Source organism: Vidua chalybeata, chromosome 3, assembly GCF_026979565.1.
Source record: "Vidua chalybeata isolate OUT-0048 chromosome 3, bVidCha1 merged haplotype, whole genome shotgun sequence".
Lineage (NCBI taxonomy): Eukaryota > Metazoa > Chordata > Aves > Passeriformes > Viduidae > Vidua > Vidua chalybeata.
This window is the reverse complement of record NC_071532.1, coordinates 82503654-82530581: the sequence shown is the minus strand read 5'-3', so window position 1 is coordinate 82530581 and position 26928 is coordinate 82503654. Positions and strand designations below refer to the sequence as shown.

General features: G+C 41.2%; 1 protein-coding gene and 1 long non-coding RNA gene across 6 annotated transcripts in view; one reads left to right on the top strand and one right to left on the bottom strand.

Moving 5' to 3' along the window:
- The window catches only part of COL12A1 (collagen type XII alpha 1 chain), a 317990-nt gene extending 299004 nt beyond the window's left edge, over window positions 1–18986 (bottom strand). For 2 of the 5 annotated variants that reach the window (XM_053937327.1, XM_053937328.1), the window contains exons 1-11: window positions 18577–18986; window positions 15904–16011; window positions 7502–7618; window positions 6684–6827; window positions 5745–5801; window positions 4803–5066; window positions 4525–4689; window positions 3897–4070; window positions 2787–3077; window positions 1953–2555; window positions 315–587 (exon numbers count right to left, since the gene is read on the bottom strand). In XM_053937327.1, the coding sequence (XP_053793302.1) occupies window positions 315–587; window positions 1953–2555; window positions 2787–3077; window positions 3897–4070; window positions 4525–4689; window positions 4803–5066; window positions 5745–5801; window positions 6684–6827; window positions 7502–7618; window positions 15904–15976 (2161 nt within the window). In that variant the 5' untranslated portion in view covers window positions 15977–16011; window positions 18577–18986. The remainder of the gene's footprint in view (window positions 1–314; window positions 588–1952; window positions 2556–2786; window positions 3078–3896; window positions 4071–4524; window positions 4690–4802; window positions 5067–5744; window positions 5802–6683; window positions 6828–7501; window positions 7619–15903; window positions 16012–18576) is intronic. The other 3 variants (XM_053937325.1, XM_053937326.1, XM_053937329.1) reach the window with 3 other exon arrangements.
- Window positions 16204–25586, top strand: LOC128785116 (uncharacterized). Its single transcript, XR_008429761.1, has 3 exons — window positions 16204–16280; window positions 22604–22743; window positions 23892–25586. It is a non-coding gene; the product is annotated as an uncharacterized LOC128785116 (long non-coding RNA).
- Window positions 25587–26928: the final 1342 nt, after the last annotated feature.

The following is a 26928-nucleotide window of genomic DNA, read 5'->3' as shown; positions in this document are numbered from 1 at the left end:
ATGCCACAGACTTTAATATTGAGAACACACTTCTTCATTTGAAAGGAGGCCACTGCAGAGGAACACAGCAGAGGAGCACAACCAACCTCAGAAAAATTATAGTGCAATCTTAGCAACTTAATGCTTGCATATTATTAGAATTTTAAATTTTTACCGGATGCATTGAGATACAATAATGTTTATTCTCATCCTGCACTGCAATACAGCTTCTCAGCCTTAGCTGGTTGTTCCTCATCCCCCTGTTCTCCAGCTAAGCAAATTCTTATTTGAACATATGACTCCCTTGTGTCTGAGAATAATGTAGGGAATCTTACCTTCTAAGGTGGTTTCCTCTCCATCCAAGGGAGGGCCATCACCATCTTCATATTCAGAAATCACACTGACTGCATAAGTAGTTTCAGGTAGTAAGTTGGTGAGAACTGAGCTAGTACTTGAAGCTGGTACTGAAACAATGAATTCATCTCCGCCGACTGCTACTTTATATTTGATGAGATAGGACAAAACCTCAGATCCAGCTGGAGACCAGCTCACTTTGAAACTCTCTGCTGTTATGTCAGAAAAGACCATGTTCTTTGCAGGTACATAAGCTGTATGGAAATAAAAATGTGCATATGAGCCATACTTGCCAGAATAGGTTAAACACAACATTTCTAAAATAAATAATAAATGTTCCTCAATAATTTGTTTTATTCTAATTGAACAGATATTTTGTTGCATGTGCACAAGATTTTTTTTCTACACTTGCTTATATCTATCAAATTTCAAGAAGATCATATCTAGGCTGCCTAAAATAATTCACAGTAAGTAGAAGCACCAAATTAGTGATTTCTAGATCAAATGAAAACAGTTCATCTAAAAAAATATATATATTTATGAAAACTTAATTTAGAATCTGATTATCAAGTTGGATTCCCTATTTCATATGTCCAATGAACAGCAATAACATTATGTCCTCAATGGAAACTAAAAATTGTTGAGGTTTTTTTCAGATCTAGATTAAAAAAATAAAATAAAAAGCAGTATTTTTTCAGGAATGAAGTCAAAGGGGGAATTTGACACGAGGCACAGACATGAATCTGACATCCTGGGCTTGTTTTGCTTGGCCTAGTCACCCTGTCAGTGGGGATCTTAAAACTGTTCAAGCCCTCTAAAACAAAGGCTGCTTTGCTGGTTTGTTCCTCAAAGCTATCCTGAAACAAAAGGTTTAATTTTAAAGAGAGCTGGGCTTTCAACAATGGGGACTTTTTCATGTTAATGTCCTCCTAAGCATAGGTAGGGGCACTGTGGGTACAACTAATCATAAGTAATTTTATCAGACCAAAGTTGGCCATTTAGAAAACTTTTGAATGTTAAACATTATCCACGCTGGCCTAATTTGGATGCATGTTAAGACTTTCATGTGCTGCTTCACTTCAGTCTTTACAGTTAGATTGCAATCACTATCACCTAGTGTCTGCTGTCTCAAGTTGTCTTGTCTAAGCCCATTTGAGAGGGACATTAATTTTACCCTAAGACTTAATCAAATTGCTCTCTAGAGTTGTTTGCCTTACTTCATTGCCTTTGAACATCTAAAAGACAAGCTCAGACTTGCCACCTCATTTTGTAGAGCTAAAAAAGAATGCTCTGGAAACTGTTTTACTCAAAACACTGAGTGCAAAAGCAGAGCTTATCCACTAAGGTCATTCCAATAGACACATATTTTATTAACTTTTTAGGTACCTAGCAGGGTGGGGTAAAAAATTTCCTCAATTTTTTTTTCATTTCCATTTATCCGTTAATTTCACCTGTTGCTTTTAATATATTTGAAAATGAGAAGCAAATCCCCAGTTATTAAAATTATAATTTGTATATGGACAATTTCATCAAAATAAATTCTTTAGGTAACTATAAGCACAAAACATTGGTTCAGATCCTCTTTTTCTACATTCCTCTAAGTAACAGTAGTTGCTTACATTTTCTCCTTATAGCAGCCAGTTCCTGCTCAATTCGTAGGCAGACAGACTGTGTAAGTTCAAATGATATTCTTTGAAAGGCATCAAAATCTTCCACTGTGTAAACATGAGTGTCCGCAGGAGGTGATGCGATAGCTTCCAACTCCGTACGCACTGCATCCTTCACACCAACTGCAAATATTTCTACATCTGCATCCCTCAGCTTAATTGCAGGTTCTTTAAAAGCATCTGACGATTTTCCATCAGTGATAAGAATCATTACTCTCGGCACGTTTGGTCTTGATCCTTTGCTGGTAACAAATACTTTCTCCCTCACATATGTCATTGCTTTGCCTGTGTTGGTAGATCCACCTCTGTAGGGGAAGGTGTTAATAGCCTGAATTATGTCTTCCACTCTGTTGTATCTGTTCAAAGAAAACTCCATATGGGGATCTCTGCTGTACTGGACAAGACTTATCTGTACTTTTCGAGGTGATATCTCAAAGCTTTTAACTAACACTTCCAAAAAGGCTCTTACTTTAACAAAATTGGCGATACCAATGCTGTAGGAACCATCCACTAAAAACACAACATCAGCTTTTACATCCACACCACGTGAGCATTCTGCAAAGGAAAAGAATAACCACTGTAAACAGATTTTCAATAGCCACATAGCATTACAATAATATCTGTAATTCATGTATCACACACAACTGCTTATAAACAAAGTAAACTAAGTAAGTAAACTAAGCAAAGCTGTTTCTCAAAAATAATAAAGGTATGATATTAAAACAAGCATCAGAGGTTCCATCAATGAAGAGCTACAATTTGAAAATAAGGTGGCTCCAAACTCACCCACTTGAACTTTTACTTGTTGTGTTTTTTCCATTATTGTTATTGGCTCACTGGGGGTCAGTCCTTTCATTGCATAAACATTAATTTGATACTCTGTGTCTGGAGAGAGATCTTTAACATTCAGAGCAGTTGTCTGAGGACCCACACTCAATACATGTTGTTTTCCCCCAGCTATCATTGGAATGAATTGCAGACGATAGCCAGTTATTTGGCTTGTGGACGGATCCCAAGTGATTCTAACAGACTTTGAGGAGACCTGAGTTGCCACCAGATTTGAAGGAGGCTCCACCACTGAAAGATATCAAATGCAAATCCGAAATATAAGTTACAATTATAAATGCATTTTCTTAACAGTTTCTATTTCTGGAATAAGTTTTGTTGTCTTTGCTTGATCTTTACTAAAAATCACTTTTGGGTTTTTTTTTAGCATTAATAGACAGAAATTAATTACAGGACTGTCCAAATGAGACATCAGTGAGAGGGCAAAAATATCAACAATGCATTTGTGGTCCCCCAAGTATAGCATAGGTTCCAGGAGAAGTGCTGCCCAGCTCTAAAACTGTTTCAACCAAAAGTGACAGCTACACTCACAGGAACACGGTAGAAAGTGTGAACAAATGCAGAGCAGAATACTACAACAGCAGAGTCATCTCTACTGCCATTTTTGTCAAAGAATAAACTAGTTACTTAAAACCTTACAGGATGAGAAAGCTGCAGTGATACAGCTTCATGTCTTTGTTTTCTCAGTTTTCTCCAGTTTTCATGCTTTGATTCTTAATCCATTACATATTCTGACCCTTCACCAAGCAGTTTTTTTCCCTTTAATACATTTTTTCCACAGAAGTGATGCCTGTGTCCAAACTGACTCTGATAGCTGCACATCACTGTATTGCCTTTGAAACTATGGAATAAGGGAGCTATTCCAAATCTGCTACATCACAGGTTCTGTTATCCTGCGTTTAAAGACACAAAACTGAAACCAATTTTCCACACTTTCTAAGTGAGGCAACGGATGAAATCTAGAAATAAAGCAAAGGAAGTAGGGATAGCCTCCTCAGTAGACATTGGGATAAACTGAAGCTACAAATACTTTTTTATAAAGTGTCTCACCTTCTTCCCCACTAACCAGTTCACCAAGTTGTTCATCAACACCGGAGCACACTTGCAAGATAATTTCATTCTGTATATCCACAATTCCATCAAAATTAGCCACATTGAACACATGCTTCAGTGACGGCTGAGATGCAATTAGCTTGAGTTCCTTTGCATCTGCTGCTTTGATACCTAAAAGTTGTAACAGACAGGGCTGTGTTAAGTAGATATAAAATACAGATACCTGTGAGTGTACTCGTGAGGTATCAAAACATCCTGGGGTAAAGCTGGGTTTAAATTAGTTCTGCCTTCTGTCATGATCGATAATCAAACTACAAAATAATGATTAATGAAATTAGGTGGCAGTCTCAATTTTCAACCAGTGAAAATAATGTGGTGTAAGTGAAGAAGGAGGCCAAGGTTGAACTATGCTGGTCAGTCATATCAATCTCCATGCAGGAGCTACATAATTACCATCAAATTAACACAACTGATGTGTTCCACTCTGGAGGGCACAAATTACCCATTTCAAGGCATACACATGAAAAGAGGGCAAAATGAAATTCTTCAACCACACCATCTGCAAACTTATAAATTAACTTTTTATGAAAGTTAATCTCTCAACCATTAGAAAAACTCAACGTACCCAAGGAAAAAACTTCAACTCCTATGTTGCGAAGCTCTCTTGCAGGAATTTCTACATCATCTTGAGCTTTTCCATCAGTAATGACAATGGCTACTTTGGGAAAGCCTTTTCTTGCTCCAGCAGACTCAGTGAAGGTGTTTTGAACAAGGTAATCAATAGCCTCACCTAAAACCAACATCACAAGTTGTGTCTTTTTAGACTTGCATGAACTACGATTTAAAGCAAATTTTAACTATGAAATGAAATGATGAATAAACATGTATGTGGGAAATCTGTACCTGTCATTGTGTTGCCACCTTTGTAAGGTATCCTTTTAATTGCATCAATAAGATCACTTCTTCTAAAATACTGATTTAAATTGAACTCTGTTCTTGTATCTGAACTATACTGAACAACTCCAACTCTCGTCTTTTCTTCCCCAATGTCAAAAGCTGATACAAGGGCAACCATAAAGTCCAGAATATATCCAAAGTTATTTCTTCCTACACTCCATGAACCATCCACCAGGAAAACTAAATCTGTCATTGCACTTATGGAGCATCCTGGAACACAACAGAGAAAAAAGGAAAACCAACTCTATTAGCAAATGATCAGTTTCATTCTTATAAATCAGTGAGAAATGTCTAATAGAAACTTAGTAGGTAAAAGCCAAAGAAAACAGATATTTAAAAGATTGATCTAATCTGGGATATTTTGATTGGGGAAATATTACTCACGAAAGTGAACACCCATATGAGTTTTCTAACAGTCATTATCGAAAGGGAACTGCTTTGAGACACCTTTCACACTAATCCACAAGAACTGTTATGCCACAACAGATGAAAACACCCATACAAAACTTTTTGCAATGGTTCGATGTTACAGAAATATTTTATTTTGTTAGTATTTGTGCCTTGCATCTTTATTTCCCCATTGTATCTGCACAGGTTCTTCTGCAAAGCCTTTTATCCACAGCACAACATCTTTTGTTGATAGGACCAAGACACTCATGGACTTGCTCAGGTTAGTTGCATGAAATCCCTAGTTTCAGTACCAACTTTGCACTTTAATCTTTCAGTGCAGCTTATCTTTCTATCACAAGTCCCTTCAGAAGTTTTCTTAATACTGCACAACTTTACAAGTTAACTTCTTGGTAGGTAGCACAAAAGCACAGTTTAACTTTGCGAGCTAGACTTCAGATAAGATAAATATCAGATAAGTTGAAAAGCAAAGCACCTTACTTTGTAATTGAGCCTCAACCTTCTTTTCCTCTGGTATCCCTGGGCCACCTGTCTGAACTACACAAAGCACAAGACAGAATGAATGGGGGAAACAGGGTTACATTTTTAAACATCAAAGAAAAGCACATAAGGAATTAGAGACATGCATCTAACAAGCCTCAGAACACAAAAACATAAATGTAGGTTCTGAATATACCTCCTGTACAGATTTGTACAGGATTTGACAACATAGTATTCAGCATGACAAAAATACAGAAAATGTAAATATCTAAAAATCTTGTGTATTTGTACATCTTGTAGAGTTATTTCCTGAAAATTAACTGCAACATGCCTGGAAGAAATACCAGTATTACCCCTCTCTAACACCTAGGAGAATTGATAATTTTCCCATGGTTCTTTGTGAAGCCTGAGACATGATACAAAATGTGTCATAGAAAAGAGTCTGCTGTGCATTTTTATTTAATTAAATTTATTTTATGTTTTTTGATTATTAATATAAATTATTAAAGCTTAAATTCCATATTTTAGTATGCATTTAGGTATATCGTGTCACATTTTGTTATTATTTGATTTCTATAGTTTGTTTTCTCACACAGGATGCCAGTTCAATTCATTTGTTACTGAGGTCAATGATTGTCTTCCCCTTGAATTCAGCAGATGCAATTTATTGGAAGTAGGTATAGCTCAAAAAACGTAGTGGCCTCCTGCCAAGAATTCTATAGAGTTTGGCAGACACTATATCCATGTTAGTATCCTTTGATCTCTTGGAAATTTTCTCTGCTTCTACTAGGACTAATAGAAAAAGGCTGTTCAGACAGCTCCATCGAAGGAGAGTTTAGCTATGTGGCAATTTTGTTGGAGAACTGGATCAAAGCCAAGTTTTGTGAATGACCGCTCAGTTATCTTAATTGACTTTCTAATTGTACTGCAGCTACTTACTTGTCAGCTGGCCAAAAACAGGCAGACTCTCCTCTCTGTCGTCATATGAAGCTATTGATACAATATACTCTACATCAGGTGTAAGATCTGATATGACAGTTTGGGTAGTGCTAGGTGAAAGAGTAAATTCTTTAGTAGGTCCATCTGCAATAAATATATAAAACACTCAATGCAGCCTTAAAATCCAATAATATTGATAAACTGATTGTAAAACAAAATGCATCAGGCAATAATCTGTCTCAAAACCAATAATAATTTTAGAATTACACACTTTCTGTTTTCATGAAGTATAAATATTGAAACATGAAAATTTTGGCTAATGTGATTTTTTTTTAAATGAAAAAATTGCTAAAGTTTTTAATAAATTACAGGAAATTTGAAACTTGAAATGCACGTACAAAATGTATTATCATCTAACAAATCATGTCCTGTTCTGATTCAATATCACTTTTATACTGATTATTTCTCAAAGTGAAATAGAATAATGGCTGTCTTACACAGCATAATACAATTCTTGAACTTTAAGGTGAAATCATAGAAGAGGAGCGAAGTGATGATTCTACCTTTTTGCTCCTTGCAAAGCAAAGGCATCCAAAACTTGTTACTTTCAGTCCTGAAATGGTAAATACCAAGGCAAGAGTAGCTCTAACTTGGAAGAATCACTGTTTTTCCTGTATGCCCTTTGCTGCTACCCAGGCTTGATCACTAACTTCCAAAAGATTTTAACGGCTACTCTTACACCTAAGTTAGATATAGGCAAAAATAAACTCAACGTTTCAAAACATGGAATCACGTAAAAAAATTTTGACAGAACTCACCATTTGTTGGAACAACAGTTATTCTGTAACCAACTATTGCATCTGGCGGCCTTTTCCATGACATTTGAACATTATGTTCATCTATAATTGTAAAATTCAAGTCTGATGGTGGGTTAACTGCAAAAGATTTACACCAGGTAGATGTTTAAAATCTTGAGCAAGTTTTGGCAAATGAATAAATAAAACAATGTTGAGCAAAGCTTACTAAAATTGTCTTTGCATAAATTTGTTTCCAACAAATATAAAGATATATTGTTGGAAAAAGAGTAAAATAAAAGCTGACAAAATATGACAAAACATCAAAGAGTATATGCATTACAGAGGACAGCACAGAACATATGTTTCTTGAGTTGCCAAGACATTCAAGAATGGCCAGCAAAATCAAGCACAATAGAAAACACATTTGGATACATGTACAATGAGTTCACAGATAATCACCACATATGCAAACATTTCACATAACGATTAAAGGAAATTTTTTTTACATGCTGGGTGCAATCCGTACAAGCATGCCAAATCACAACCTGCTTACAATATCATGAGATCATTTAGGATTTGGAGAACACAGTACTCTTCTTAATCAGACATCAAAGAACTGATCAGCTTTTTTAATATAGTCTCTGCATATGATATTTCTTATAAATTTCACCGAATCTAGAAACTTGGCAGAGAAAATAAACTATTTAAAGAATACAGGAAAAGACTGGGCATCTAATGTTCAGTAAAACAATTTCTGTTAGGGTCTAGATAGGAATAGACATGCAAAATGTATGTATCAGCAATAATGATACACTGATGTATCATTATATTACAAAATATGGAGAACTCCACCCCTTTGTTCCTAGAAGCCACTGAAGTGACATACTTTGCATATAGCAACAAAGGGCGTAGGAACTAAGGGAATAATAAATGACATTAGTAGTGGTTGCAATTTGCCAAAATATTTGAGCTGATGTGAAGTTCTCAAAAATAAAATTCTACCTGTTTACACCAGATTTCTGTACAATTTCAAAGGTGTAAACTATTGCTTTTATGTTCCCTTTGCAGCAGGTGTACCCATACTAATAGCAGCATTTTAACATAAAATGCCAGTATGGTTCCAAACAACACAATGGTTAATTATGAAAAGACAACATCAAAATATATTTAAGGACATTTATTTTACAGAATTTATAGAAAACGGCAAAGAGGGCACCAGTGAACTGAACAAATGCCTGCAAATAAAACTTGTAGGAGCTGATGACAGAAGTAACTGAACAGTACAGGAAGAAATAGTTTACATACGCTAATTTGCAGCATCATGCATACGTAAATGAAATGTTGATTATTGGTTTTTTAGCTTCCCACAATGGACAAAGCCTCCATGTACAAGGTTCATTACACAAAGACATTTAATAAATATTTTATAATGATATTCTCTTTTTAAAATTGTCATGCTTATTCATGCAGCATTTTACTGACTCACTGTCAGTGCATGGTGTATTATATATTATTGTTTAAATAGGTCTACAAAGTAAGATTAGATCCAGCCATACTTTCCTTAACTACTAGTGAGAGAGTTTTGCAGGCATTTTTAAAAGACAGATCTTCTGTTTCATAGAAGATCTCTGTCATATGTCAGATTTCACATCAGATTTGAATATCATTTTAAAAGCAGATAAAGTAGTAAATGCTAGAATGTTTAATTATGAAAAGACACTGTCCAATTACAAAAAGTAAAACTGAGCTAAAAATATATGACATTTTTTTCCTTTTAATTTTCTCTAATTTCTGACAATAGGATAATATGGCTTTATAATACTGATACAATAGATAACACTAGTACTGAAGTAAATGTTATTTTTGCTGTTGTCCATACACAGGCAGTGAGATTAGACCATTAACCTGCATGCACAGTTTGTTCATCATTCAGTTTATGAGTATCACAATGCTAGACATGGCAGGGTAGTTACTTAGTATCAAAATCATGCAACATGTGTTAATAGTAAAATACATTTAGATTATAAGAATATCATTATAAAATATTGTTTCAGTAGCAATGGCTCAGGACAAATTTAATGCAAAGGCAGAGACAACTGACCTGAGCATGCTTTTAAAAAAATTCAGTACATGGAAAAAGTAGCACCACCAACCTTGCAAGTAAATTGGCATGTTGCAGCAGAGACTTAGGCTTTAACTGCTGAAGGACAGCAGCAGCCCAGCTTGTTGATATCCAAATGACCGGATTCCAGATAAACTGAAAAAGCTGACTGTGAGGAAGAGTCTTTAGCATTTAAAGGATGTTTTTCCATTTCATGAAAATTCAGATGTGGGTCTTGGCAGGTAACAAGAATAGTACATTGACACATGAGTGATGTATCCATTCATCCAGGTGATCATAAACAATGGCATTGCAGGGGAACTTGAAAGTCCCCTTGTCCGTCCCACGATCAAGACAGGACTGGCCACCGGGTGTCATTCCTGACATGTTTTCTCAGATCATTCTTAAAGACCTCCACTATTGTCAAGACTGAGAGCTTCCCACAGAAATTACTCCAAAACCTCACTGCCTTTATCATCATAGTTATTTCTGACACCTAATCCCTGTCTTCATTGCTGTACTTTAAATCCATTCATTCTCAGCCTCATGGCTGGCTTATCAAACTCAAGCACTGAATACTTCTCCCATAGAAATCCAAAAAGGAATCTTCCTTGAGTGAAAAAAAAAAAAAAAAACTGTTTGGATTCAATGTCATCAAAATGTCTTCCAGATGGCCTGTGAGCTTTTGATACTCAAATAGAATCTCCAAAACATCCAAGGACCTTCACAAGGGTCAGATTTCACCCAAGTGAAACCAGCTGTGGGGTGAAGACCAAACCATGGTCATATGACTGAGAGTAGTAAGCTGATCTGAAGTACAGAAAAATGTTTAGATGATAAAAACCTTATTGTGATAATAAAACGGGGTAACCGTTACTCCATCTCATTAAAATTCTTCTTCCAGAAGGAAATTCACCAGTGGAAAAATAATAAATTTGCAAGACTGAATCAAACCAGAATCTAGGAAAAAAATGCCCCTTGTTGTTGTAGTAGGAGTTTGCCGCTTTACAGGGACAAACCTTAAAACTTCACTCAACAAAATCTTATGTGTGAGTACAGCTTAACTGCTGCAAGCAGTCTTGATGTCAAGCTACTTGCAGCAGTGAAGTTGCAGCTATTCTTAGTGTAGTGACACTGCTGATCCTCTGTCCATCAAAATCTATGCCAAACCTCTCACAGACTTGTCAAGGTACAGGATCATGATCATAACATGCCATGGTGTTGTAGTCTTGCTGCATACAGTGATCTGTTGATGCACAGAAATGTATGGTTCCCCTACAGGTTTCCAGAGTAGCAAAAACATATCCTGCTGTACAACAATCATGTTCCCACAGCATTAATTTTGACCACCCTTAGAATTGTGTTATGATAATTTCCTTAACGGGATCTTCTATATTATGCACCACGAAAGAAAAACAAAAGGAAAAAATCAGATATAATGTACTCAAAACATTGCCATATATATATATTATAATATCATATATATACATATTATAATGTAATACAGTTATAATTTCTTATAAAACAAAAAAAAAAGAGGGCAAAGCATCTTTCTCATGCTATGCAGGTCATATATGTCTTACATTAGCTTGTATTACTTCACAGGAAATATAAAAATTTTACAGCTTTTTGCAGAGAACACAATGTGACTGCTAGAGGATCCCAATGAATACCTTAACAAGACAGAAATAAAATGTAAATGGAATACCAAGTAATTTATATCTAGAACCAGATTTAAAAGTGATATAAGTTGGAAGTAGCTGCCATCCACAATCCCTATGTGAAACATATTTTGTGATTCCATCACTAGAAGGGACATGCTATAATTAGCATGTAAAAGAATGTGTTAGCCCATGTTAAAATATCACACAGTCTACAGAAGCTGAAGAGTGAGCTCAGCCTTACCATCCCAGTGATAAGGCCTGCTGAGGCTGGAAGGTGCCAGAACTCTTCATTTACTGTTTTTTCCAGAAATGGCATGAATTTGGTAACACTAACTAGATCATGACCCCAGTTAAGCTCCTCTGAAGCCTGCATTGTCAATGTGACTGGAATGACCTACAGCCTAGAAATGTAGCAAAGAGCAGCTTCTAAAAAGAGCAGCTTCTCAGACTTGTTAAATATTCATTGCCAATCACAACACAGAAACATTGCCATCTGTATCTTTGCATTTTTAAATTTTATATATGCTTATGAAATTTCTTCAAAATTGAGGATGCATAGCTCATAAATGTACTTTGAAAAAAATTCATTTAAATCTATATACCTATACAAATAAAGACATACATATCTCAGCATGACCCATATATATATATATATATATATATATACACATTGTATGTATGAATATTTACCAAATTTTACACATTTGTGCATATATATGTATATGTATGTGTATACGCACTTACACATGCATGTATATTTTGCTTCTAATTAGCAGCAGGAAAAACAGGGATGTATGGTCATCCTCATATATATAAAAATTTCAATTTCACATGTCAATCTACATGGCTCTCTATTTAAGAACTTTGAAATCAACAGCTTCTTTCTCAAAAGATATTGCTATCAAAAGATAATAAAATTATAGTTCTACCAAGCAGTTTCAAAACTTCAAAAGTTTCAGCTATCCCAGATCACCTCTGAATCATTCAGTCAATGGAAATTAATGTACTCAACACAGCTTTATTACAAGCCAAAAATTCTAATCTTCTGCAAGTGCTGGGCTGCAATTATTTGTCACTTACTATACTGGGTGTCCTGGTAACAGATTTTTCACCAGACAAACCGTTTTATGCACAACACAGAGGTACTACACCTGGATCAGTGATGCCCTCCTTCCCTACTTCCAGCCTAGAAAACAGACTTTTCTAGGTCTGAACCAATTCTTGAAAAACTGAAAAGTCAGCACCTTCAGAAGCTCAGTTAGGCTACACAAAACCAATTATTTCCTCATTTACTTCCTGTGCCTTTGAAAATCCCTCTGTATGAAGAAACGTGATATGCTACAGAAGCTGTGACAACATCACAGCAGTAACTTGAGGTTATAATAAATAGATTCTTCACATGCCAATATACTTTACTTAACTATGACTAGAATAAGAGCCCTTGGCTCTTTGAGATTACAGATGAAAAAAAATACTGTAACAAAGAAATTCTGACATGTGGACAGACATGGAATGCACTGGAGTATTGCTGTGCTGGACTAAAAAGGCACAAACCAACTTTAAGTATGAACAACTTTATGCTTAAGTATAAAATACAGAATCACATACAAGGAGTTTAAGCTGAGAGAGAGATATCAGAAGGATTGCAAAATAAATCAAGAATTTCACTGTAAAAGAGTAAAAATGCTGAGCATGAAAACAAATTTGCTTCCTTGACCATTGTAAACAAACAACTTCCCCAGTGAAAGGGCATGAATGCATTTAGACTATATGTGGGCTTTCCCCCCTCTACTCCTACAGTGACTGCCCAACTAGAAACTCCTGTTCTGCTGTACCTCTGCAGAAAAGCTCTAACACCATTACTGCAGCTCACTTACTGCTCAGGGCCAAGAGCAGTAGAGCACAGCTCTCACAAAGGACTTCAGAGCAGCTGTGATGCTGATGAAGAACCAGTTTCATACTGGAAAGTTCAGGAATCTATGGACAGCAGCATCAGATAAACACCAGGTCTGCTCCCAGGGGAGACTGAAAAATGAAAGCTGAAGGAGGGCAGAAAATAAAACTAAGCCTTTTCTTTCCTCTGCTCTCACCCCATCTTTCCACGTCATATCAAGAATCTTCATCACATTAAATGGCCCTCTCCCTTATTCTCCTCTCTCTTTTTCATCCCATCAAGGGTCTACCCACACCTTTGAGAAAGAAATTTTAAAATGCATGTCCTGTGAATGTACATGGAGAGTCAAAAAGAATCAAGAAAAGAGACACAGGACTGACTGGTGGCGGGGGGAGGGGGATAGTTTTGCCACAAAGCAATCTGAAATTGGGAAAAATAAGACCAAGGGACAAATGTTCACAGGAGAAAGTCAGTTCAGTAGACAGGATTTAAGTTGCAATGACACCAAAATAAAGTAAGTAAGTAAGGAAATAACTTGCTAAAGTAAATAAGATGCAATTTACAAAATTATGCAAACTTGCTGCACAAAACTAAAACAGTGCAGAAGAATGACCAGCATAGTGCAAACAAAAACCCCACTAGAAAAGCAGTTCCCACCACAGCAAGTTGTAAGGCACTCCTAGTTTTGAACTTTCATTTTCAGCACCACTATTCTCACTCTGTTTTCAGCACCACAATTTTTGCCCCACACTTCCCTGCTCTTACTTCAAAACTCTGGAGCTAGGAGAATTTTCTTATAGAAACATGATCACTGTAAATTAGGTATTTTATTTATCAAACATTTCTGAGTGCAAAGTAATGTAAGTTCTGTCCAAGAGCCCTCCACAACTCTCAAGATCAGGTTTTATCCATTCTTTTGCTTGGCAATAGTGTATCCTCCAGCATCTAATCAAGGTCATCCAGCTATGTGTCAAGATTTGCTGTTATAACTCTGCTCATCCAAATACATTTTTGGAGCTTGCTTTAACAGTACTGAAGCTATGACTGGTTTAGTCTACACTGTAGCTAAATAAAACACCTTCACTTATGTTCAGAAATAATATACTCCATACATATAATTCATAGTGCAAGACAACAGCAATATTACTACAGCTCTAAGTGAGTTCCCTCCTAAGATGGGGAAGAATGCACAAACACATCCACTCCCTCCATCAAAACTGTACACTTTCTCTGCTTTCTCTGGCATGGCTGTCCTGCATTTCAAATGCAACTCTGAAATGACTTCAAATGACCTTTTTCGGTTCCTTTGCCAACAGCAACACAACACGAGAGGAAGGCAATGGACTGATTCTCTCCTAGGGTGACCAGATGTTGCACTACTGGCAAAAATGCCATATTTTTCCAGAAAGGCAATGTACTTTACATCTGCACGCCCCAAGCAAGCACTACTACGACTGCTTTGGGGGGCAAACACAGCAGAGGCATCTCTGACACCCCATGCTTTTCAAAGAGATCAGCCAAGGTGACCACGTCCAGACAAGGGAGCAGGCCATGATCAGGGCATTTCTTTCAGTTCAAGGCAGAAAGAGAAGGAAGGAAAAAAAGAATTACCAGTTGCTGGCTTCTGTTTTTTTCCAGTAAATCCAGGAGAGTTCACACCTACGATGGAGTCAAGTCCCAGAGGTCAGATCAAGTCATTTCAGTGCAGGACGTTCAGCCTTTTTATTTCCCCTGGAAGCCACTGCTGGCAGAAATGCCATGACTATGACCAAAAAGCCAAGCAGCTCACACTGAGGGCACAGGACACAGTTGCTGTTAATCCACTGGAGAGCAAATGCCAGGCCAGGCCATTTTGAGGCAAGTGTGTCAGTGAAGATGGGTCTCCCCACATCTTCAGCCAGGGTTGCCAGGGGCCTCAGCCTCCAGAAAGACTGCGCTGAGGGCTGAGGAGGAGGAGGAGGAGGAGGAGGAGAAGGAAAAGGAAAGCCCCTTTGGAGGTGACAGTACCACATGCATGCCAGAGCCTTGCAGCCTTGGCTGCCACAGCAAGGCCTGGCCCAGCCTTCCCTTCGGCGGTGCCCGTGACACATGTCACGGCACTGGCAGCACCTTCCCAGGCGTGTTCCCTGGGTCAGACCCACCACGGAAGCTGAGGCATCCCTGAGGGAGGGTCGGCCACCCCAAGGCTCAGCCGGGGGTCGCCCCGCCGAGCAGGGGAGGCCGATGCACCGGCAGGCCGGTGGGGCAGGGGCGAGGTGTCCAGCTGGACAAAACACACAGGCACAGAGAGCCAGACTCTGTTGGAGCATTTTATTTCAAAGTTGCGGGTTGTTGAGCAGTAGGTTTTCCGTTTCCTCTCTCAACATTACTAAAAGAGGCCAGAAACCAGCCATTCTTGGTCCATCCTGGGGGCAGAGCCATGTCCCCGGCCACGCCGGGCTGCTCGCCAGTGGCAATGGGCTCCTCGGGGCGCTGCGCCCGGGTGGCCACACCAGCTGGCCGACGTCCTGTCTGTGGGGTGGTGTGGACAGCACACCAGAGGGACAGAGAGAGGGAGCTACGGTCCGGCTCATTAGCCGGGAGAAACAGAACACAGAAGGAGCTGGGCAAGGAAGGAGAGGCATTTCTCTGAAGGAGAGAAAGAAACAAGGTGAAGTATTCACACTCAAAAACAGAGAGGGAGAGAGCCAGTAGCTCAAGGCTGATTGGGAGATTTGCTGGTCAGCGGGGCACCGGGGCAAGAGGGCAGGGAGGAGAAGGTTACCTTCAGCCTCGATGGAGGAGAGGAGGGTGGCTGCACACAGAGCAGCGACTGCCGAGCACAGCGCTGTCTTCATTTCTGCCCTTTCAGATCACAACAACATGAATGAATCTGCAATGATGGGGAAGGGAGGAAGGGGGAGAAACGAGAAGGAAATGATACATGTGGATTAAAGGATTGCGTGGGTGTATTCATGAAACATAAAAAAGACAAATCGTGGATTTCACTTTGTTCCCTTATCCCCAGCCCCCCACCCACGGGACCAGGTTGAAACCTCTCGACTTGAAAGCTGTCCAAGACGACAAAAGATCTGCATGACTAACTGGAGAGTCTCATCTCGCAATAATGTGCCTTTTGTTGCTGAACCCTCTCCAATCACAGTAAGCACATGAAGCTTTAACCTAGTTAGGGTTAATTTGATCGGGGAAGTGCAGTGAAGATCTGTGCCTCCACACAGGCAGGAGCCAGAAGGGAGCTCCATGACTTCATCGCTGAATGTGATGATAGCTAATTCAGAGGTCATTCCTGCTTTGGATCAACTAAATGTCTCTTTCAGCTGGGGATTTTAATCGGCTCCTTTTTCATAACTGTTGAACCACTTAGTTAGCTTTGTTTTACTGGTCTCAAGTCAGTTTGGAAACTGTAATAAAACTTTTTTGAGGGGTTCTGCCTACAATTGCGCTATTCTTCATTTTGTGAAAGCCTGAAATAGGTTATACAGAAGTGTGTGTAACACACATCTGAAATTTGACACGTCTGTCTAGCCATGATGTTTCAACATCTGATAATTCATTTACATGTCCTGAGAGAAAATATATTTAAAATACACTATATAAAGCTGACAGGCATAAGAGTCTCACAACCATTTCAGGCTGTCTAGCAAAAGAAGTGGGATTAGGCCAAATTAGTGGTTCTTAATTGCAAGCAGCCATACCTTCATAACTATGTGCTCTAGTTCATGTAAAATTACTGCCAATTACTACAGCAAAACTTCCAAATTATTTATTTGTCTAAGTAAAGTCTAATATGAACCTACACATGCATGTAAGTGTTTCTGTAGTTTCAGATTTTCTATCTCAAGAAGTAGGAGGGTGGCAATTTGTATGAATAAAGTCATACATGCATCATATATCATAATTAGGCTGGGGGAAAGAGAATTCCGAAAGCAATTAGGCAACAGATTTTATCAGGAAGGTTCCAAGAGCAAAACAAAAGAATACATAAATCATTAGTCCACAGAAACAACTGAAAGGGAAAACAATATTCTTCTACCATCTGAAGAACTACCCAGCAAGGCACATTTGGTGGGAAGACACTATGGAGATCCAGGAATTTCCCAGTTACAGACATTGAGCTTAACAGGCTTCATTTGAGCAGCTGTATATACTTGCCTTAGCCAAACGCCTTAACTGCACACGAAAATACCAAAAGCTCAATGAAAACCTAAGCAAAGGCTTCAGTCTAATGGCAGTTCCAGTGGCTAAACAGAAGAGCAGTATTGACCATAGTGACACTAACACAAGAAAGGCCAAGGTTAGTATTAAAATGCTCTGAAAGCTCCAAAATCGTATCACTGCACTGCGTGGGAAACGGCTGCCCCGGGCAGATCTACAGCATCCTGCAGTGAGTTTAAGGACAGCCTAAATTCAACGCAAAAGGACATTCTGTCGTGATAATCTCGTGCGAGCTTTGACTGCCATCTTTTGATCATTTTGAAAAGCAGCAGAAATTAATCATCTCACAAAGGCATCTAGGAATTCTCCACTGATGCAGGTCTACCATTCATGACACACGTTTTTGTTTCATGAAATACACCACCTCAGCCAAAGTATTCGTTTGCTAGCCTAGAAACACAGTTTCCTTCTCGCGAATTTAGATGTGTGAAAGAAGCCCTGGAGGTGGCAGAGGACACCTCCTGGCTCAACAAGGACACAATAGACTTCGCGTCAGGACTAAAGGTTTTCTCATTGATCTTTAGAGACCACTTAGAAAAAGTCAAACCCGAGCTTTCACAGTGCCAGTCCCATCTCAGGCTAATTCAACCGACAAAAGCTTAGCCAAAGCATTTCTAAACCACACGGTGCACGATATTTAACACTTTCAAGAAGAAAAAACTAACGTAAACGGAAAAAGAAAAAAAACCGCAGGAAAAGCCCATTACCTATCAAAGATATAAAAAACTGGAAGCGGGATAAAGCATCACCGGCAGCTGCAGACACAAGGGAGGGAAGCGAGAGCTCCTGCCAAAGCCGCAGCGGTAGCGTGCCTGCAGGCGCCCTGGGCGCTGACAGCAGGCTCCGCCTGGAGCCTCCGGCCGCCGGGAGCCTCCGTCTCCGGGACAACACCGCCCCTGCCCGCATTTTTGCCCAAGCACCGCTCCGCCGGCAGCGCTCGGGGCCGGCGTCCCGCCGGGCTCCCCCGTGCCTTTCCCCGGGCTGACAGCCAGCAGCCCCGGGGCGCTCTGCCCCGCACCTCTCCGCCCGCCCGGCCGCACGCCCGCGGCCGGCTCTGACATGCCCAACGCGCGCACACACGCTCCTTCCTAATCCCGTGTCAGCTTCCAGCCCAAGGTGCATTGGAAGGGGCTGCGTGCGTGGTGCGTGCGGACAGAGTGGGACACGGGGGTCGGCGGCGGGATGGGCAGGGGACCCCGCTCCTGCGCGGGCACACACAGACCTTCCAGGGTGGCCGCAGGGTGCCTGGGTCGGTGACGGGACAGCTCCGCCGGTGATGACTCCGGGGGTGCCAGCAGCGGCGGGAGCCGCAGCCGTCCGACCTGGATAAAGGGAGGAGGATAAAGGATGAAGCTCCGGAGGCACCTTGTGGAGGGAGCAGCAAGTAGCAGCAGCGGCGAAGGAGGAGCAGCAGCAGCGGCAACAGTGAGCGCAGAGGAGGCGTCTCGATGACTGTAGCTCCCGATGCGAGGGGTCTGTCTGGGAAGACTTGCCTTCTCCAAGTGGGAAGAGCCTCTTCTCAATCTGCTACTTAATAGAGGGCTGTTCCCAACTCTCAATTTACCCTCGTAAGCGGTTACGAAACTTCAGGGAAGGTGGACTGCTGCCACCGGGTGATATATGCGCTGCTGTGCTCCAGCAAGGAAGGGGATCCACTTCTGGAAACTGGCGCATACCTCCGCGCATTCCTGCGGCATGAGACGGGAGCCGCGGCGGCAGCGCGCCCGGAGGCAGGGGCCCGGCCCGCCGCCCCCTCCCTCCCCCCCTAGGCTTCCCAAACGGGGAGGACACGGGAGGGCAGTGGAAAAATTGAGTCGCCGGGCAGGCTTCGACGGACGGCGGCGCGGAGGGTGTCCCCGGGCGGGGGCCTCCATGCAGCCCCCGCCGCCCCCGCGGAGGACCCGAGGCTGGGCTGCTCCCCAGCTCAGTCTTGCAGAGAAGGGCGGGCACTCCCAGCGGCGCGGCCGGGAGCCTTGAGGGCAAAGGTGATAATAATCATTGTGACACTGGTCAGGTGTGTCTGGCCGCAACGCTGTGCAGCCATACATACATTAAACCTGCATTAAATACACACTGCCCCCCGACAGCCCTCCGCCACATGGGTGTTTTTACTTCGAGCACAAAGTGCCGCCGGCGCCGGGAGCAGCCTGCGGCGGGGCGGGCTGAGGGACGGGGCGCACGGCCGCACCGACCCTCCCTCGGACCCCGCGGAAAATCCGCGCCCGTAGCCCATGTCTGAAATTCTGTGCCTTCGGGAACTTCACCTTCCAAAATCGGATAATCCGCTGCGGGACAGGCTCCGCGAGGGTCTCCCATTACTCGCTCTCGGGAGCCTGCTCGGGTCACCCGACGTGTCCCGGCCTCTGCAGCGCGCCGTGCCAGAGAGTGACACGGCGAAATAGCCGGGCCCTTCTCTGCCCGAGGGCCCGGACAGAGCATCCCAGGGCGCCCCGCGCCAGCAGCGGGGCTGCTCCCACACCCGTGGGGGGCGGCATGTCCGGTAATGCTCGCGGTCCTCCGGGACTCCTTCGGGCTAAAGTACGGGATGTCACCGTCCCCTCGGAGCGGGTGCACAAATTCGGGACGCGGAACAGAGATGAACGAGGAGCAGGGGTAAACAGGGAGGGTTCCCCCTCCCTGCGGATTTCTCCCAGCCGCAGCCCCGCTCGTCCCGGAGCCCCAGCGCCGCGGCCCCGCCGCACCGGGACCATCCGTGGTGCCGGAGCGCCCCCCGCTGGCGGCGCTGGGCAGGAGCGGCGACCGCCAGAGCGGCAGCCCGCGTGTCCGCCTGCCGAGGCTGCCGCGGCGCCCCGGGGCCGCCGCTGTGGGGCCGAGATGGAAAACAGGGCCAGGAAGGGCGGAGAGAGGGAGACACGGGGCCAAGCCTCAGCGCAGAGCTTGGGACCCCCGCTCGGAGCGGCCGCGGAGATTGCGGGCCCACGCTGGGCCCCTGTCGGCTCCGTGCACGACGCGGCTGGCAGAGTCACGGCGGGGTTTCCAGCCGGGGTGGAAGTGACCGATAGCGGATAATATCTTATCAGAGGACCGCTACTGGGCGCTTTTCCGCAGGACTGGGAGATCAAGAACCTGTCGGCAGGAGGACTTGTGTCTCCTGAGCTTCATTTCTGCAACAGACCTGTCATCTACACAAGAACCCAAATGCTGAAAAGAAGGTGATAACCAGAAGATATGTGCTGACATTTCCAGACACTTTGGAAGCGAGTCAGCTCCTCTTTGGGACACGGCACAGTTTCAGCTGTCTGGTATTGATAGAATGCATTTTCCAAAAGCAACATCTCCTCCCCTGATAAAACTCTTGACCTGTTAAACCCCCTTGCCCAGCTGTTGAGCTGGATTTTCTCTTTTGGCATCATTTTGGCACGGGGAACTGGATTTCTTCCTATCCAGGTCTGATATGGATAAGCAATATTTCTGAGAAATAATAAATTTTTAAAATTTTAGTTCCCTGAATGAACACACCAAGAACATGAGTATAAATGTGGTGTGGAAAATAGTTTCATAAGAATGGACATCAGGGATTAGAATGAAATATCCTTCCACAGGAAATGAATTAATGCAAATGTGGTATTTTTATCACTTGTGCACTACAACAGTATTTTTTTTTTACAATATACTGTGGATTTTTTCATCATAGGATAATCAAGATTTTATCTTGATAGTTAAAAGCAATTAATGCAAAAAAACGAAGCTGGAAGAAAATATGCATTATTTTATGTAAAAGTTAAATCACTCAGATATATTGTTTTTAAATGTTTAAATGATTTGGTGTATTGGTACAAGTGGATTTACATTAGTGGAGACTTTGAAAGCAAGGGGTCTCTCAGGTCTGCAAGAATCTCATGTACTCTCCCTCATAGATCTAGATGCTGCTGGGGGGAGTATCTCCCCTTCCTCAAAGCTGACCAGCTTTGCTTCATTTCTTTGTGAAAAATAAGATTCAGAGCTGGCAAGAGCAAACAATTAATTGACTCCAAGGGCAGCAGGATTTTGTTCCCATCCTTAACTCCTTATTCTAACTCTTCTAACCATGATTCCCCTAAGATCATTTACGTGCAAAATACACCAACAAATTGCATTTAGAGTGTGTGCTTCCATATATCACAGTAATTAAATGGGTTGTTTTCAATCAGCACTGTTGCTATGTACATTCATAGTCTGAGTACATAGTATGTGATGCAGAAGGCATTTCTGAAATGCATAAACATTTACTAACACTCTCCTGTCTGCTTGTTTCTTAGACAAGTGTTAAACACATTAAGACCATTGCACTCCAACTCCACAATTTTCTTTGCTATCTAATCTGAACACACTGAAACAGTGGCAGATTTAAATACAAGAATCAACATTTAAATTCATATTTATACTTTTAATAATATTTTCCATTTCTGGTGTAGGTGTGTAATAGTAATGTTGCAGTTAACCAGGAATTTCTTAGAAAATTTTAAATGGTTTTGGATCTAGAGTAATTCAGGAAACTTTGTCTTTATGACACCTCTTTTTTTTTTTTTTGTTACTTCAAACTGCAATGCCAGGGCAGAACAAAACAGTATATTCTGTATTTCAGCGCTGTAAACCTTGAATATCATTTCCATGTGGCTATCACACTAGATTTGGCTTCTGTATTGTCCTGACAGTTAATTGCATCTGCTTTACATATTAATATGGTAAATGTGTTATTCATATGTATATATGCACTTGAGTATATGTTTTGCACAGAGGAAGAATTAAAAATAGTGTCAGCTCTTTGAACATCAAACAATATACAGATTAAGTATTAAGTGTTGTTATACAAGCAAAACTGTGCTGCTGCCAGTGACTTGCAGTCAGTAGAGTACATCTGCCCAGGAAGTACTTTGCTGGTCAGTCTATCACTGCATATATTACTACAGTGCATCTAAATCAAACACTGTCTTAGTACAGTCATTTAAGAGGCCCATTTATTCCTGACTGCATAATGGACAACCTTTCCAGTATATTTTCTATTCCCTATTAAATCAGTCATAAGACTAATATTGCACAGGGTTATATCTGTGCTCATAAAATGCAGAAGCACAAAACACATTAAACCGCTTCCACCAGGCTCTTCCTTATATGAGAGATTTCTGGTCAATGGCAGAAGAAAAACTCAGTCTGGTGTTTGTTTATTTGGATAAGTTCATTTCAGAGGTGGAATTCAGAGGGCAGAACTAGTCTGACCTCTCATAATGAGAATTGGCTTCTTATATTAGCAGTGCTCAGAGAGGATTTGTTCTATCTGAAATCTGCTCATTCAGTGGAACAACTACAGAAGCAGCATCCCTGGAAAGTGTGACAGCCATGAAATTGATGGAAAGTGTGACAGCCATGAAATAATTATCTGCCTTACCAGGTATGTGTTCCTTAGCAACTGTTTATTTCTCTAATTTGTGTAATTGTTTTTTTCCCATCATGTAATGTTCTGAAAGTTAATTATTGTGGCTCCAGATAAGTAGAACTGGAAAAGCAAATAAATCTTTCAAAAGCAGAGTTATAAATAGAAAGAAGCTGGTGTTTAGTGGAATTTGTGAGTCTGAGAAAGTCCAGTTAATTTGTAGGTAGTAATTTTTAAAAAAATATAGATCTTTAATACTAAAATTGAAAAAAAATAGATGCAACGATCTTATAGTCCCATATATATAAAACACATACAAGCACACTTTATATTGTAACATTTCTAAATAAAGTTGCTTTCTTTCAAAGAAGCTGGTTCATTATTTCATGACAGAGTCGTGATCCATTCAGGAAGCACTCCTCTATGAAACCAGTTCAAATCTTGCTTGATTAAAGAGGACGGGAAAATAAATTGAGGACAGTGACTCTATTTTTCAGGTATCACTGTATGTTTTAATGTAATTGTCCCTGTCACAGCAATGGACTGGCCACAGAGAATTGTGAATGCAGGTCTAAGCATTCATCTTCACGTAGCTGAGAGTTTCTTGGTGAAACAAGGATGATTCACTGAGAAAACCCATAATTTTGAAAAATTAAAATATTTTTAGAAATCACTAGCCACTAGCTCCTACTTGCAGAACATTATAGTACAGTGCTCACTGAGTACCTAATTGGATTCAACATCTTCTGAAGGGTAATAGCCATGGCTTTCCCTATATTTGGTAGGACTTCAACTATTGCAAAGTAATTTCTTCCTATGAAGAAGCTCTCAATATTAATTGACAACAAATACTAAAATGGTGCAGTGCCAAGCTCTGAATAGGAGCATTTTGCTAATTCTTTTTAGTATTTCTATATATGAAAAACATCAGAATCTATTAGGACAGCAGGATGTGTGTAGGTGGTAGGTAGTCTTATGGAAAAGATGAGCTTGTGTCTGAATGGGCAAAGTATTCAAAGCTGCTGAAAGTTCAGGTTGCATTAGATCAATGAATGACCTGATCCTTGTGTTGCAGACAGTGGAATAATTAATGATGGGGGGGAATTTTAAGACTCAATATCTTGTCATTAGGCCAACTGCTGATGCTGGCCTTCTCTCCCCCACAGACACAGATGGCATTGAGGATGTGGTGATTCCTCTGACTGAAGAGCAGGTTGGAGGAAAGCTGTCCAGGGGGAATAATCAGCTGCTGCTGCACTCTATCCCAGCACGTATCTTTCCAAGAAGGTTTAGAGGATGTAAAGGTCAACCCCAAATCCTCAGTTCAGCAGGACAAACATTCAAAACTTTAAGCATTCTTACAAGTGAATCTGATGTGAATGCACAGAACCATAGTAAATAAGACTGGAAAAGATCCCTAGAGGCTATTTAGTTCATGCTATTTAGTTGTTTCAAGTACCCCAGGACTTCAAAGAGAAATTCTCCATACCGTACTTAGTACTAACAGCATGCTTTGGGGAGCTGTTTTGTAGCAGCTGACAATAGATAATAACTTGTTCTAGGTGAGTTGCAAGTTGTCCAGAATACGACTATGAGCACAGCCATCAGAAATAAAAAAATACAACTACACCAGAGAAGCCTGTATCTTTGGATCAGAGAATCATAAAATGGTATGGGTTGGAAGGGACCTTAAGGATCATCAAGTTTCAACCCTCTTGATTCCATAAAGATAGCCTTGGTTTATTGTGAAAAATTGCTTGCTTAACTGGCATGTCTGCAAACTCTCAGAAAGCAAAGAAGCCAGACTGGGAGAATCCTTCTTGTATGTGACTCTCAGAGGTACAGATCCCACCAGTCTTGCTAAATCCCCTTTTACTGTTACAGTATGTCTGCACATGATAGTCACGTAAATTTTTTGCCAATTTCTAAACTTTGTGGGAGGTGGACTCCATGGTCACCACCATCCCTGCTCCCCACTCCCCGCAGCTTCTCAATCTGAGTGCCTTCATATTCAAACTGGCAGACTGTGGCATTCATCACAGTTTTTTCCTCTGCAAAAGAAAGAGCACCAGAGGCAAAACTTGGGCTAGGACACAGCTAGGGAATGCACCAGGCCCAAGGAGCTGGATAGCCTAAATTATGTGTACTTTCCTGGGACATACCATCTGGGGATCCCATCTGCGTGTCACCTGTCACAGATATTGATGGACTCTTGGAAACTTTGAGGGTTTGTGGAAAAAAAGAGTCAGGCAAGAGTTTAGCTCAAAGGCATTAAAAGCACAGCCTAGGTATCACCTGTCACAACATTTATGAACTCCACATAAGCCAGCTTTGAAAAATAAACCTTTTTCTTTTGCAAAAGTCATAACTGGCAAGTGACTAAGGAGGAAAATACATGGACCAAAACAATGCAGATCTAAAACAGTATTTCTTAATGCAGCCTTGTGGCTGCTGCTTCCCAATATGTTCAATATGGACAGTTCCAAATACCAGAACACAAGATTTATTTGGATTATAAATAGATGTTGCCCTGTGCTTCAGTATCAGAAGCACTCTATTGTGTAAACAGAAGACTATTGGCTTTTGTTTCTACTTTTAAAGCTTCCATGTACTCTTTGCTGACAGCCTTTTTCACCTGTTAGAGTTGAGTCTCTCACTTGGGTATCAACACCTCTACAGCCTGCTGAGAGGCTTCACTTGAAGCTGTTAAAATGTCTCCTCTCATATGCCCTTTCCTCCAGTCTCTTGGATGCTCTCCAGCTGGCCTCGCTACTCTGTTAGCTTTTAGTCAGCCCAGCTTAATGAACATGGCTTGGGTTTGGCATTGTCTTCATTTCTGCATGTATTTTTTATCCAGAGAAATGTGTTTGCTACTAGTTCCAATGTCTCTTATTTGTTTAACAAAAATGAAAAATAAATAAATGAGTGAATTTATCTGCTTAGGATTTTTAAACAAATAGGCTTTTGTCAAATCTGACCTGTTGTTCCTTTACCCTCTGCCCAGTGCCCTTTGAAATGTATTTAGGGGATTTCCTGTTTAAGGCATATCACAACATGGGGTTTTACTACATCATGATCTTCTTCCCCAGTTAAGAACAGCTGCTGCAAGATGTTATGCTACTCCCTTTATGCCAGGAGTAGCTGTTGGGACCTTATTTTCTAATAAAAACCCAGAGGTCAGCTTCTCTAACCTCCAGAGTGATTGAGAAGGCAGACAGAAGATGTGTACTGCTTGACATGAGCCCCACCATTGCAGCTTTGCCCTTTAGGAACACTGGCTGTGCCCACTGCTCTGTCCTGCATGGCCAGCTCAGGTGGCATTTGGCTCTGGGTTATGGTACATTACATGCCTGCACATGAACCCAGCATCTAAACTTCTGCAGTGGCTGATAAAGACCTGAGTTAGTGGACTCAGCAGTGCCTGAGCAGTTTGGCCACCCACCATCCATGGGGTTTGCATGAGTTGCTATCACAGTGGGCTCTAGAGCCATCTGCAGTGTTGTGCAGCATCAGAGATCTTCTTCTGTGAAGCTGCCAGCTACAGACAAGGACCCACATATGCTGACACATCTCAAACTGTTCTGGACCACCCAGGAGGCAGAGGCAAGCCCTCGGTGCTGTTTTGGGTGTTACAGGTCTCCTGATAGTTCCCCCTTGCTGTAATGCAAGTGTATGAGTCTCCTGTAGGTCCTCTGTTGTATTTGCCAGCCCCAAGCAAATGCCTCAGGTATAACTTGAAATGGTGTTGGGCACCCCAGTTCAGGCACTGGATCAAGCATTTTTACTTTCCATCTCTGGTACTTTAGCCAGTGAAGTCTTCTGCTGGTGCAAAGCTTTGTAGTCTACTCATGTAAATACCTGTTTACCAAGAACCAGAATAAGACCAGTAAATGGGCCTGGAGCTGATCAAAAGATGGGATTTTCAGGTCCTACTCATCTGTTTTTCTGCTATTGGATCTCAGGCCCAAACAGAGAGGTACAGGTTGAGACAAAGATTCCTGCCTAGCTCTGTAAAATATATCATATACAGACCAGCCATCGTGTTGAGGTCTATCCTGCACCACAACCGTTTTGTGACTTTCTTTCAGAAACTGCATTTGCACCCCACAATTAATTAAGATGGGGAAACCAAAAAGTTGTGGTTCTCCTTGTCTTTCCCCAGAAATCTGCTCATACATTTGAGCACTATTTCCAGAAATAATA